Source organism: Primulina tabacum, chromosome 1 (genome assembly GCF_025594145.1).
Source record: "Primulina tabacum isolate GXHZ01 chromosome 1, ASM2559414v2, whole genome shotgun sequence".
Classification (NCBI taxonomy): Eukaryota; Viridiplantae; Streptophyta; class Magnoliopsida; order Lamiales; family Gesneriaceae; genus Primulina; species Primulina tabacum.
This window is the reverse complement of record NC_134550.1, coordinates 40,107,146-40,122,370: the sequence shown is the minus strand read 5'-3', so window position 1 is coordinate 40,122,370 and position 15,225 is coordinate 40,107,146. Positions and strand designations below refer to the sequence as shown.

At 40.6% G+C, this 15,225-nt stretch overlaps 1 protein-coding gene across 1 annotated transcript; it reads right to left on the bottom strand.

Annotated features, from left to right (window-relative positions):
* Positions 1-3,015: 3,015 nt before the first annotated feature.
* LOC142509229 (uncharacterized) lies at positions 3,016-4,906 on the bottom strand. Its single transcript, XM_075619557.1, has 5 exons — positions 4,752-4,906; positions 4,455-4,608; positions 3,757-4,262; positions 3,222-3,687; positions 3,016-3,159 (listed from the first exon to the last, which is right to left on the bottom strand). Exons 1-5 carry the CDS (start codon positions 4,904-4,906, stop codon positions 3,016-3,018), a joined length of 1,425 nt encoding a protein of 474 aa, XP_075475672.1.
* Between the last annotated feature and the right edge of the window lie 10,319 nt (positions 4,907-15,225).

Here is a 15,225-nt window from a genome sequence, read left to right as displayed (position 1 = left end):
CCCGACTTCTTGAACTGTTATCCTCGGGCTTTCAGTTGATCTTTCTTGCCACTGCTACTACCTCCACTCTCGAATCTAGGAGGAGGTTGAAATAAGAGCTGTGGAGGTCTCGGAATTGGAACAGCATACGAAAGTCCTCGTTGCTTAATCAGTCCCGCTTCAGCTCCCTTGGTTCGGTTCAAGGCATCTGCAAAGTTGTTCGGCCTGCCGGTATTCACCAGGGTAAAGATATCAGGATTCAAGCCATTGATAAACTGATCTGCAATGGCCTCGTCATTCTCTGCAACGTGAGGAGCAAATCTGAGCAATGTCGAGAACTTAGCAACATACTCTTCGATGTTCAGCGGTCCCTGTTTCAGATTAGCAAACTCGGCACCTTTATCTTTTCTGTATGACACGGGAAAGAAGCGTTGATAGAACTCTTCTTTAAAGACTTTCCAAGTGATCTCTGTGCCACGATGCTCCAACGCTCTCTTTTTGGTAAACCACCAATTCTTTGCTACTTCATGCAGTTGATGGCCAATTAACTTCACTCGTCGCTCATCGGTATAATCAAGGGACTCAAATAACATCTTGATGTCATCTAACCAGCTTTCGCACTCAATAGCGCTCTCATTACCTTTCAGTGTCGGCGGTTTAAAGGATTGAAACCGTTTCAGTAGTGTCTCCATCGGTGTTGCAGTAACATCCATCGGATCATTAGAAGTACTGCCCTGTTCTTGTACCGGATGTACAGGCACTGCTTGCAGTAACATCCATCGGATCATTAGAAGTACTGCCCTGTTCTTGTACCGGACGTACAGGCACTGCTGCTCTTCGAGGAGGCATATCTTATCATCAAACGGATTAGTACACAATCTATACAATCTGTTTCAGTCCTCCTTTGATCATATACCTTTGATCCAGAATCGGTTCTGATTCATTTCATTCTTAATACATGTCGCAATCAATAAGATAAGCAAGTAAACATGTATTACTGCAAGAAACATGCTTTCATATATAACATATGTAAATCAACATACAATTAATAGCCTGCTAGCATCATCAAAGCAAGGAAGACGACTCGATATACCCCGCTCATTCACTTCTATTCAAGTCTACAGAACCTACTGCTCTGATACCACCTGTTGTAAGGACCCGGGCTCTAACTCAATTATCTTTGGGATTAAGTGGATCTTTGCTAGAAAATGGGTCATAAAAAAAATTTATTTTAAACATTATAAATTATGGTGTATGATCATACACATGTGATAACTCTATTTATTTCATTAAAAGAAGTACATGTCTTGTTCCATTTCATTTATACAACTAGTGTTGGTAACAAACTAAATATCACAAGTAGAACATCTAGTTGTCTTCTACGCCCGAAATCACCACGCTATCCAATCTTATTCACGCTCTCCTTGATCCTGATCCTGTCCCTGTTCCACCTGTTGTCATGTACACATAGAGATACAACAACAGCCGGATACTCCGGTGAGAACAAATCTCAGTATAACACAACGTATCATGCATATCATGCAAGCATATGCAAGATATAAAGCATAAATCAAGAACATGTATCTAATCTAAAACATAGATCAAAAGAATGCTATACATCAAATCTTGAACTTCAAATCTTTGACTCGACACCAATCTAAGTCTAGGGATCCCGGTGTAAATAAGACGTAACAATCTCCCACCTACTCTCCCAATCGGGGTGGCGGTACGTCTTATTCCCGGACTTCGGCCCTCTCTGTGTCGAATATCTACAATAGGAGTCTATCTTCTCCTACGTACCTCGACACTACCGAACATCCGGTATCTTGGCATATCTGCAAACGACTCACCTATCTCATGTGCACTGTTATAATTCTATAAAAAGGCATAACCATATCAAATTATAAACAATCTAGTATGTATTTTTGGGAAACTCAAATAAGATCTAATTTGAGTTGTGTCTTCCCGAATCAACAATGAATTATACCTTTCTTGTCGTAGTCTCGGTTGCACAAGTCGAAGTCTTGAAATCTTGATATCAAATCTGTCAATGCCAATCTGAATTAACATATATATAATGTACCAGATCAACCTCTAACTCAAAGGAATACATATACGGATCAATATTCAATCTCGGTACATTTCGACGACATAACGGCGAAATGTCGTGATACCGGCAACTCAAATAGCATATGTGATATCAACAAGTCACAATTCTTAATAATCATCAACCATAAGACTCAAAATCTGCATAATCTCTTGCACATATATGCTGAAAAATCGCAATAATCGCATACAGTATCATTACTTCGATCCGGTTTCGTATATACTATCATCGACCTATCATGAACACATCATATAGCCCAAAATCTGATTTCCCCAACATGCTATTTCAATTCAAGCAATAACATAACAAAACTTACATCCTTTAGAAGCCTATGATGCAAGGAGCAAGAATCTAAGCTCGGATTCAAAATCGGATGGTTAGATGTTGCACAACCAAGTTGCTAATATATCTTGAAACTTAAAGGAATTCTAACTCTTCTCTCGATGCTTGTTGCTGGAGAATGAAAGAAATGAAGCCAATTCCTATATATATCTTGCATGGTGAGGGGCAAATGGCTTATTCTTTGTTCAACACGTCTCACGCATACGCGCGACATCACTCGGCGCAAATGCGCGAGACAATATGTCTCGGCGCGTGTCATTTACAACGCCTCGCGCGCCCTCAATCGGCGCATATGCGCGAGGTCCTTCAAATTTCTTCACAACTATCGGGTACCCTCGCGCATGTGCGCCGATTCCTGTCGCGCAGATGCGCGAGGTGTTCTGCCCATTTCGCGCATAATGCGCCCAGTCTGGTCGCGCATATGCGCGAGACTCATTTCTCGCACAAAATTCCAACTTCTTTGCGGCTCCCCCGGTCTGATCCGTTCTGTCTATAATCACATCAATTAATTAACGAATCATTTCAGATTACCATACTCAAATCCTCGGGCCTTACATAATTGGCGTCTCCTAGTCTTCCTCTATATCTTAAATGACAAAATCAACAGGAAAAATGAATTTTTCTACCTTTACCAGCACATCCTCTATTATCCCTCGTGGATATGTAAGTGATCTGTCCGACAGCTGCAAAGTGATAGTGCTAGGCTTTACCTCGCCAAGCTCCAAGGTCCTCTGTAAATAGAAAAATGGATTTAATTAATACTGGCACCTAAATCACATAAAGCCCTATTTACTATAGAACCACAAATAACAAAAGGAATAGTAAAAATCCCTGGATCTTTGAGTTTTTGTGTTAGTTTCCTTTGGAGTATGGCACTGCACTCTTTGGTTAGCTTCACAGTTTCAAATTCTTGAAGTTTCCTCTTCTTGGAAATCAGATCTTTCATGAACTTAGGGTAATTAGGCATTTGCTCCAATGCATCGGCAAATGGGATGTTAATGTGTATTTTCTTGAAGATTTCCAGGACTTTCACAAACTGATCATCCAACCCTTTCTTCTTGAATCTCTGTGGATATGGAAGATTCACCTTCGGTAAAGGCTGCTGTTCAAGCACTTTCTTGGGTTCCTCTACTTTCTCTTTAGCAATACTTGCACCTTTTCCATCATCTTCCTCAACAAGAATTTCTACATTCTCTTCAGCAGGCTCTGGGATTCCAATTTCTTTGCCACTCCTAAGTGTGACAGCTTTGCGTTGCTCCCTAGGATTTACCTCCGTATTGCTTGGGAACTATTCTCTATTTTGATCCTTCAAAGCATTGGCTAATTGCCCAATCTGTGTTTCCAATGACTTCATAGTGGTACCCATATTTCCCATGTGTGTCTCCATGCTATCAAGGCGGGACTCAGTTCTCTCCATTTTTTTCCCAGACTCAACAACAAACATCCCAACTAGATCCTCAAAAGACAGCTTTCCTTCACCCGTCTGTGTATTGAATCCCGGTGGAGGATTCAACACGATCTTGTTGTTTGCATAAGAGAAATTCTCGTGATTCCTTAAACCTGGATGATAAGTATTAGGGGGAGGTTTACCTCGATATCCTCCATAGCAACGATTGTTGTTGATGTACTGAGCTTCCTCCAAAATGGGCTCTTCTTCAACAATTACCAGTGCTACATCAGACGTAGAGTGGCCTGCCTTGTTCATCGCTGCAATATGTGTGGTCAATGCCGAGACCTGTGCAATAAGTGATATGATCGGGTCGATGGCATACACTCCAGCAGGTTTCCTTGATCCATATCTCTCACTTGGCCACTGGTAACTGTTAATGGTCATCTGTTAAAGAAATTCATAAGACTCATCAGGTGTTTTGGAGAAAATAGTACCTCCGGCGGCTGCATCCACATTCCCTCTAGTTGGCCCATCTAAACCATTGTAAAATAACCCAATCTGCACCCAATCTGCATATCCAAGATTCAGACACTTCTTGAGTAATTATTTGTATTGCCCCCAAGCCTCATATAACACCTCGAGTTCCCTCTGCCTGAAATTTGTGATCTCTATTTTCAGCTGAGCAAATTTGGCAGGAGGAAAATACTTTGATAGAAACTTCGTAACCAAATTTGCCCATGTAGTAATACTTTCCAAAGGTAGAGATTGGAGCCAAATTCTTGCTTGATCCCTGAGAGATAACGGAAACAGACGCAATCAAATAATTTCGTCAGAAACATCGTTAATTTTTATCGTGTCCGTGATCTCTAGAAAAGTTCCGAGGTGAAGATGGGGATCTGCTGTGGCTGCTCCTCCAAACTGGTTCTGTTGAACCATGTTGATATGAGTGTGGGATTTAGCTCGAAGTTATTAGCAGCAATAGTTCTGTGAGCTATACCAGAGTAGTGAGCATTAATGACTGGGCGGAAATGTTCTCGGATTGGAACCTCTCTCGGGAATTCATTATGATTATCTCTGTTCTCAGCCATTTCTTTAATTTCCTGTGTTCTTGATTTCCTTAATCTCCTGGCAGTTCTTTCGATTTCTGGATAAAAAATCATCAAGTCGGGATTTTGATATTTTCGCATGCACTGCAAAATAGAAAAGATTAGAAATTAACAAAATAAATAAATAAAATAAAGTAAAAATTAAAGTCATGACTACTTAGTAACGATATTAATATGCAATTAAATAATAAACTCCTCGGCAACGACGCCAAAAACTTGTTGCGTATTTTCACTACTGCAAGTGTACGGTGTCAAGTTTTATTACTGGTTTGAATACAAATATCGATCCACGAGGAGTAATTATTTAAAAATGTATATCAAATATAATAATTGACATAGTTCAACTTTATTTACAAAAATCAAAGAGATAGTTTATAGTCAATTCAAAGCAAATAACGAATCCTAGTAATTCTTAGCACGCAGTTGAAATTCAATGAGTAGATCAATCTAGAGATATGATTTCGTCTGGTCTTCCCTATGCTAAATTAAAATTGACTAACATATTATTAAATTGCATCATGCATGTTTACTAACCAAGAACTCGCAATTTTCCTATTCCCTTTTTCCAGTGATAAATAGAACTGTATAATCTATTACCAATTTTAAAATGTCTATTCAAAATCACGTAACATATAATAGATGCAAACAAGGTCTTTTTTATGGATTCACCTGAGTTATATGTTTTTTGCACGTTATAAACATCTGACGATGTGATTTTCCCTGTCCTAATTTCAATCCCCTCTCTCGAGTGTTAGATTTTAATTATTTGATCAATCGAATTATGGCCAATAATCCAAAAGCAGTAAAGACAAGAAATCACAAATAAACACGATGCATGAATTCAATGAAAATTCAAAACGTCAATAACATAGTTTCGACCATGACTACATCAATATCTAGAAAATAAAATTAGTACATACTCGAATCTAAATCAATACAAAACCTGTTTGTAATCATTAAAAATGTAAAAGTAAGAAACCAAATTAGAAACGTGTTGAAGAGAGATGAAAGTGCGTCTCTGTGTCAGAATTAAGCGTCTTATGTCTCCGTTCTTCACGTTCTATCCTTCGCTCTCACTTTTGCTATGGTTTCTTCTCTTATGTCGGCTGTTCTCCTTTTCTTTAAGAATTAATTATCCTCCTTATAAAGCCAACGTTGTAACCTAAGGAATCTGGAAATCGCGTATGCGTGCCCAATACTCGCGCATATGTGCGTCCAAGCTACGCGCATATGCGCAAGACTCTCTGGTTTGTGCATCTGGAATTCTTTCTTGCGCGCATATGCACAGATCTGACTCGCGCATATGCGCGGGTCTCGCTGCCTCCGAGTTGGGGGCATGCGCACAAATTTCTTCTAAGCGCCATTTTCACTTCTTTTGACGCCCATGTAGTAGCCTTACCTAGATTCCTTCAACCACACCAAACATAACAAAAATGCATAAATCCGCCCAAGGAAACTAACACTCTACATGCATTATAAGGAAAATTTAAGTGCACCATTTGCACTTATCACTTGTCACTAGGTAAAGGCAGAGCATCAGAGACCAGCGGGGTTGATGAGGCTGATCCCTATTCCAGAGTGGAAGTGGGAGAATATTACGATAGATTTCATGGTTGGTTAACCGAAAACATGGAAGGGCTAAACTGCTATTTGCGTGATCGTTGATCATCAGACTAAATCAGCACATTTCTTGTCAGTGAAGATGACATACTCTATGTCACAGTATGTTGAGTTGTATATTTGAGATATAGTAAAATTTCATTGGATTCTAGTGTCTATTGTATCCGACAGAGATACGCGCTTTACTTCATCGTTCTAGAAGAGTCGTCATTCTGCCATGGGGACCAAGCTGTTGGTTTACCAAAAACATTGGAGGACTTTCTACGGGCTTGTGTGATCTACTTCCAGGATTGTTGGGAGCCGAAGCTGTCGCTATTGGAGTTTACCTATAACATCAGCTATCAGTCGTCTATAGGTATGGCTCCCTACGAGGCTCTTTATGGAAGGAAGTGTAGGTCACAGATTCATTGGGATTATGTCGGAGAGAGAGTCGAGTTTGGGCCGGATATTTTTCAGCGGAATGCGGATTTGGTAGTCAAGATCCGGGATATGATGAAGACGACGGATAGTGGATAGGAGAGTTATGCAGACAAGAGGAGGAGAGATATCGATTTTTTCGTTGGTGATTACGCCTTTGTCAAGATAGCACCCATGAAGGGAGTTGTACGGCTCTAGAAGAAGGGCAAGCTCAGTCCGAGGTTTATTGGACCGTTTTAGATCTTGGAAAGGGTGGGAGTATTGGCATACAACGTGGTCTTACCATCTAATCTAGCCGAAGTTCACAATGTCTTCCACATTTTTATTCTCTGCATGTACATGTCAAATCCATCACATGTACTGAATTGTGAGCCACTGCAGCTTACTCCAAACTTGTCCTACGAGGAGAAACTGACGTAGATCTTAAGCAGGTAGGAGAGGAGGCTGCATAATAAGGTGATCAAGATGTTCAAGTGGCTGAATCATCCAAAGGAGGAAACTACTTGGGAGACTGAGATCGACACGAGGAGTCGCTACTCAGATATTTTCGGTAAGTACTGATTTTGAGGACAAAATCCTATTAAATAGAGGAGGAATTGTAGCTTCCAAAAACTCAAACACACTAACCACGTGCATTCATGAAAAATTTAATTATAATTTTATTTAAATAAGTAGGTTTTGAAGGGACAAAGAAAAAAAGAGAGGCCGCAAAGGCGACGTGCGTGCAGATTGAGAGGAAGGAGGGGGCAGATTTGGGTCCCTATGGCTAAGGGGTCTACTTTGGGTCCTAGCTGTGATCTGGAGGGAAGTCTTAGGCTCCTAAGGAGGTCTAGCAAGGGTTCGGTTAGGACTTGGTCGGGCTAGTTTAGCGCTAAAGCCATTAACTTCAAAATCTGCACAAGTTAGTCTGTTTTTGTGTGCGTGCGTATTTAAGGGCTAGGGGATGTTAAAAAGGGCAAGAATAGAGACTATGGACGTGCCTTATGGTCCTGGTGAGGGGTTGATGTGAGCCACGAGCCGAGCCAGGGGATGCAAGGGCGATAGGATCGCGAGGGACTTGCTACGCGCAAGAGGTGTGCGTAGTGCCTTGTTGGTGCGAGTGATCTAGGGCTTAGGGAATCTGGCCTGAGTCCAAAAAGGCCTGATCATGGCATTATTTAGGGTCAAAGGAAGAAGTCTAGGACCCGGTTTGGTGTCGTTTCAAGCAGTGGTCCATTCGGAGTCGTAAATTGTCCAAACATGTCAAAATAAAATCAAATTTGGCCTAGGTTAAAACTCTTCTTCTTGTTTCGGTTTTTCCTTGGGTTTGTGGACTTTCTGTAGCTTATGGGATGTTAATAAGGGTCTGGTCTTGGCCTTGTTCTGGTTGGAAGGGTAGTTTGGTCATTATTTTCCCCGATAATGCGAAAACGATGTTATAAGAGTCGTTCGTTAAGCGAATCGAGTCGTTTTTTAAACGTTGGTCCTCAGATGAAATTTCCAGCAGGCTTCTGGATATTTTTTATATTTTTAAAATTGTTGAATCGAGTCTTTACCGATAAGTCAAAGTTCGGGATTGTCTGGGTAATTATTGAGTTGAATCGTGTGTGGTCGATTTGAGGAAAGTCGAGGGCAGTTTGAAAACTTCCCAAAACAATTCCATATCATGTTAAATGTTGTTTTTAGAAGTTTTAAAGTGTATTCATGATATATGATATTTTGATAAGCTTTAATATTCTGCATATTTATGTTATTTTTAGCAGTCTCGATGTACCGGAATGTTATAAGCCATTTTTGTTGTGTTTTAAAGAATACGGAAGGTTATACATTTTCTTGTGATATGATAAAGGAAAGGAAATTATTTTTGAGTAATGTGAATTAATCGTGACTTAAAATTTGTAATGCCATAGATTTTTTCTTTTAATCTGAGATTATTGATTATGAATTGATGTGATTATAGACGGACCACGCCGAGACCAGATTGGGTAAAGCATATGATTTATGTAATATTCGGACAGAACGTCTGGCGCTCGAGCGGTAGAAAATGAAAGCCCGAGCGCCAATGTTCAACAAGTATAGTGCTCGGACAGAACATCTGGTGCCCGAGCGGTAGAATATGACCGGTCGAGCGCCAGCGCACCACAAGCCGAGTACCCGGACAGAACGTTCCGCGCCCGAGCGGTAAATTGTAACCACCCGAGCGCCGCCTGAAATACAACAAAAATAAGCCACGTATCTTTACCATGCAAGTGGATGTATATATATAAAACTTTCATTCCTTCATAATTCAGCAAGGGAAACGAGAAAGGCTCAGAGAATTGGCCAAGTTTCTTGAATCGTAGATATGCAATTTTTGCAAGATCCGTCCGTCTAAATTTCAATCCGACTTCAGTACTGTGTTCCTATCGACAAAAACTTCAATTTGACGTAAGTTTTATTATGTTTCGATATGATTTGAAAATATGAGATGGAAGAAATCCTGATATGACTGATATTATCTGTTCCTGAGATTTTTGTCATCGTATAATTGAAATCAGATCGAAGAACAGACACGACATGAAATTGTTATGATTTTCAGAATTGATTGATTGAGATTATACAGATTTGATATCAGATTGTGTTGTTGATCGATTATGAGTTATTGAGATTGATATCTGCTGATATTGTATTGCTGGGTATATTGAGATTGTGCCGTTATGCTGTTGAAACAGAATTAGATTGAGTTCTGATTATATCCAGTAGTGATTGAGTTGTATATTGATATTGTACTCCTCAATATTGTCATTGCCAGATTGAGTATTGACAGATTCAAATTCGAGACTTCGACTTCGTCAGATCTACGAAAAGAAATGTATAAATCAATGTTGAACCGGGAAGATACGACTCGAGTTTGATTTAACTTGAGTTTCCCAAAACCACATACTTTATTTATTGCATTGATGTTTGCAATTCATGAAATTGATATGCTTAGTCTATTGATTTATTGTAAAGCATGTATAGAGTTTGGGCAGATGTGCCTAGTCTTTGGCAGAGCCGCCAAGACACTGGCCTTTTGGTGTATCCATGTTGCTTAGAAGTAGATCGACTTATATCGCTGAGATTCGATACAAAATGCCAAAGTCTGAGTTAGACTGGGATCCTTAGATTATAGAAGAGTCGAGTTTGAGATTGTGAGTCACGAGTTTGATTTACAGTTTTATATCGATTCATGTCTTTCAGATTGTGATACATGTTATTGATATTTGTTTCATGCTTTTATATATGTTTATATGATTGCATGTATTCATTGTTTATATTGGGAATATATTTCTCACCGGAGTTATTTGGCTGTTGTTGTGTTTGTATGTGTGCATGACAACAGGTGGGACATGATCAGGGTCGAGAAGAGGATGAGAGATCAAGATTAGCGTGGAGATCCGGACTTAGAAGTGGATTGGCTTTCAACACTTGATGTATAGTTGTTGAACCCTAGTTTGAGATGAATGTATTTGTACAAGACTTGTACTTACTGTTGATATGTATATCAGATTGATTATCTTATGTTCCGCACTTATGTATTTAAAAAAAAATTTAGACCCAGATTAATGAATTGATTTTAAGGATGATAAAGAAGAAGAATTAGGTTCGGGTCCCCACAGCAGGTGGTATCAGAGCAGTAGGTTTCTTAGACTGAGATAGAAGTTAATGAGCAGGGTAGATTGAGTTTTCTTTCCTGCTTTTATGTGCTAGCATGACAGCATGTTTTACTGCTTTAATACATGTTTACCTGATTATCTGATTTGATTGAAAACATGTGTTGTTGATAATGAATCAGAACCGATTCTGGATCAGCAGTAAGATGATCAGAGGAGGACTAAAACAGATTTGTTGTATTTGGTTGCTAACCATTTTGATGATCAGATATGCCTCCTCGAAGAATCCAAGAACAGGGTAGTACCTCGACTAATCCGATGGATGTCACAGCAACTCCGATGGAAACCTTACTGAAGAGATTTCAGTCTTTTAAACCACCAACTTTGAAGGGCACAGAGAATTTTGTTGAGTGTGAGAGTTGGCTGGATGACATTGAGATGCTGTTTGATTCCTTGGATTATACAGACGAGCGCAGAGTTAGATTGATTGGGCACCAGTTGCATGATGTTGCGAAGAATTTGAGGCTCACGACGAAGAGGGCTTTGGAGCATCGAGGTACAGTGATTACTTGGAAAATCTTTAAGGCGGAGTTTTATCAAAGATTTTTCCTAGTATCGTACAGGATAGACAAGGGGGCAGAGTTTGCTAATCTGAGACAGAGTCAGTTGAACATTGAAGAATATGTGGGGACCCGGATGCTAATCATATTCTTAATCATCATTGGGACAACTTAATCAATTATAATAAACATGGTCTAATTTTTTTTTCTTTTTAAAATACAGTATTAAATGCGAAACGTAATGGCATACATTCTAATATACATGTCAGTATTAAAGTACAAGTCTTGTACTATATACAATCATTCAAACTAAGGTTTAACGACTACAAATCAAGTGTTTAAACCCTATCTCTAATCAAAGTCCGTAGTCTCCACTCTAATCACGATCTCTCTTCATCTCCTCGACCCTGAACCTGTCCCACCTGTTGTCATGCACACATACAAACACGACAACAGCCGGATAACTCCGGTGAGATATATATCCCAATATAAACAATGTAAACATGCAGTCATATAAAAGCATATATAAAAACCTGAAACACATATCAATAACATGCATCAAATCTGCAAAAAATGTATCAATACAATCTCTGAATCACACTCTGTGACTCCTAGACTCTGACTCGACTCATCCTAATCTAGGGATCCCGATCTGAATAAGAACGCAACGTTCTCCCATCTACTTTACCCCAGCTAGATGGTGGTACGTTCTTAGTCCCAGACTTTGGCTGTCTATATTGAAGATCTGCAATAGGAGTCGGTCTTCTCCTCAGTCTATCGATATATATCCAAAAGTCCAGTGACTTGGCGGTTCTGCCATAGACTAGGCGGATCTTCCCAACTCTAACTCATGCTTTGCTATAAATCAATAGAATAAGCATATCAATATCAAGCATTGCAAATATCAAATGCAATAACCATTCAGTATTGATTTTGGGAAACTCAAGTCAAATCTAACTCGAGTTGTGCAATCCCGCATCAACATTAATTTATACCTTTCTTTATATTAATCTGATTCTGTCGAAGTCTCAGATTCAATGCCTGTCAATACTCAATCTGGCAATAACAATAACGAGGAATACAATATCAATACCTCTCTCAAGCAATACTGGATATAATCAGAACTGAATCAAATTCTGTTTCAACAGCATAACCTTACAATCTCAATATACCCAGCACAAAAATCAATACATATCAATTCCTGCAACTCATGGTCAATAACGATACACGTCTGATATCATATCTCAACCCACTAGACTCTGAAATTCATAACAATTCTATAATCAGTTTGTTTTTCAACCTATCTTCAATTCTACGATGTCTAACATATCAGAAACACTATATATGAATCATATCTGATTCTGACAATATCATAATTTCAAGACATATCAAAACGTAGTAAAACAAACGTCCAATTGTAGCCTACGTCGATAGGAACACAGTACTGAAGTCGGATTCAAAATCAGACGGCTGGATTTAACGTGAATCACAAATCTTTACTTTAAAGAAACTTAAGCATTCCTTGGCTATTCTCTATGTTTCTTTCTGAATTCTGAAGGTTGAAGCCTTAACATATATATATATCGCATGTCAAGGGCAAATGGCTCACCCTAAGAGCAACACGTCTCGCGCATATGCGCGACCCTTTTCGGCGCATATGCGTGAGACATAATATCTCGACGCGTCTGTCTCACGGTAGCTCGCGCATATGCGCACCCTAATTCGGTGCATATGCACGAGGCCCTTTTCCATTCTTCACAACTCTTGGGTACCCTCGCCCATGTGCGCCGATCCCTGTCGCGCATATGCGCGAGGTGTTCTATCCATTCCGCGCACATGCGCCCGGTCTGGTCGCGCATTTGCGCGAGGCTCAATCCTCGCACAAAATTCTAGCTCTTGTGGTCCGTGAAAATTTCACACTTTTCGCCATATAAGTAATGTCTCCAGATTTTCAAGGCGAAAACCACAGCTGCCAGCTCCAGATCGTGCGTAGGATAATTCTTCTCGTAGTCCTTCAACTGGCGAGAAGCATAAGCTATAACCTTTCCACGTTGCATCAGCACTGCACCAAGACCTTTCTTCGACGCGTCAGTATAAACAACAAAGTCCTCTGAACCACTGGGCAATGCAAGTACCGGAGCTGTCGTCAATCTACCTTTCAACTCGTGAAATCTACTTTGGCATTCATTGGACCACTCAAAATTCACAGTCTTCCTCGTCAGATTGGTTAACGGCAGGGCAATCTTGGAGAAATCTGAGATGAAACGACGATAATAACCTGCCAACCCAAGAAAACTGCGTACCTTTGAGACAGTGGTAGGAATAGGCCACTTCTGAATCGCCTCAATCTTTGCTGGATCAACAGCTATACCATCCTTCGAAACAACATGGACTAGAAAAGAAATCTGCTCCAACCAGAACTCACACTTCTTCAACTTAGCATACAGCCTCTTCTCTCTCAACAACTGGAGAACAACTCTGAGATGCTTTGCATGAAGCTCTCTGGTCTTGGAATAGATCAAGATGTCGTCGATGAAGACAATGACGAAGCTATCCAAATACGGCTTGAACACACGGTTCATCAGATCCATGAAAACTGAAGGAGCATTGGTCAGACCAAAAGACATCACAATAAACTCATAGTGACCATACCTGGTCCGGAACGCTGTCTTAGGGATATCAGATTCCCTAACCTTCAACTGATTCTAGCCAGACCGAAGATCAATCTTCGAAAATACAGTAGCACCTTGCAGCTGATCAAACAAATCATCTATCCGTGGCAACGGATACTTGTTCTTGATAGTCACTTTGTTGAGCTCCCTATAGTCGATACACAGCCGCAACGACCCATCTTTCTTCTTGACAAAAAGAACCAGAGCTCCCCAAGGCGAAGAACTCGGTCGAATAAAACCCTTGTCTAACAGATCCTGCAACTGCGTCTTCAACTCCTTCATCTCGGTAGGAGCCATCCTATACGGAGCCTTAGAAATAGGAACCGTACCTGGAGCTAGATCAATCACAAACTCAACATCCCTGTCCGGCGGCAAACCCGGCACATCATCCTCAAAAACATCAGCAAACTCCCTCACAACATCGATATCATCTATATTCAACTTAATCATTCTATCCACATCCACAATCGAAGCCAGAAACACATCACAACCTCTACACAGCAACTTCTCAGCCTCAAGACAAGAAATAAAAGAAAGGACCAGCGAAGTACCTGCACTGGCGAGCGTACCTTCCCTATTGCCATCATCTTCCTTGGTCATCATAAAGATGCGACCCTGCACCTTATCCTTGCTCGCTCCCCTTGGACAATCTTTAGAAATGTGGCCAGCCGTGCCACAACGATAACACATATGAGTGCCAAATCTGCACTCTCCTCGATGATGCCTGCTGCACTTGGGACACAAAGGCTTCTCGGGATCAAATGGAACTGCCGGTGGTTTAGGACTCGAATCCATCTTTCCCTTCCCTTTGAAACGATCCTTGCCTCTTTGATTCGAGCCCTGGCCTCTCTGAGCAACAGCTTGATGCCTCTCCTGCCTCTCTCTAGCGATATCCTTCTCGTCTTGTTCGGCCAATAACGCCTTAAACACAATCTCTTTGAAAGTCACAGCCTTGGACATGTTGATATCTCTCCTGATCTCAGCTCTAAGGCCTCGAATGAAATGAGCACCTTTATCTTTGTCATTTGAAGCAATATACGGAGCAAATAAACAACCCTCCTCGAACTTGAGAATGTACTCATCAACGTTCATGCCTCCCTGTCGAAGCTCCAGAAACTCAGTCACCTTCCTAGCTCGAAGTGCGTCGGGAAAGTACTTGTCATAGAACAGGTCTGTGAACTCTTGCTACTTCAAAGCTAAAACATCGACACCAACCTTAGTGGCATTCCACCAGATACGTGCAGCCTTTATCAACATGAATACTGCACAGCTGATCCTGTCTTTATCCTCATACTGAAGATGGTCGAAGATTGCTTTAAGCGCCTTAACCCACTCGACAGCCACTAACGGATCAGTGCTACCTGCGAATTCCGGTGGATCCATTCTCTTAAAAGCAGAAAAGACGGCATCAGTGCCAACTG

Bases quoted from the DNA above. Each gene is read 5' to 3' on its own strand.
- LOC142509229 (XM_075619557.1), bottom strand. From the start codon at position 4,906: ATGGCTGAGAACAGAGATAATCATAATGAATTCCCGAGAGAGGTTCCA. The intron at 4,609-4,751 runs GTTCAACAGAAC...GTTATCTCTCAG, and splicing joins CCCACACTCATATCAACATG to GGATCAAGCAAGAATTTGGC. The intron at 4,263-4,454 runs GTGTTATATGAG...TTTCTTTAACAG, and splicing joins TCAGGCAGAGGGAACTCGAG to ATGACCATTAACAGTTACCA.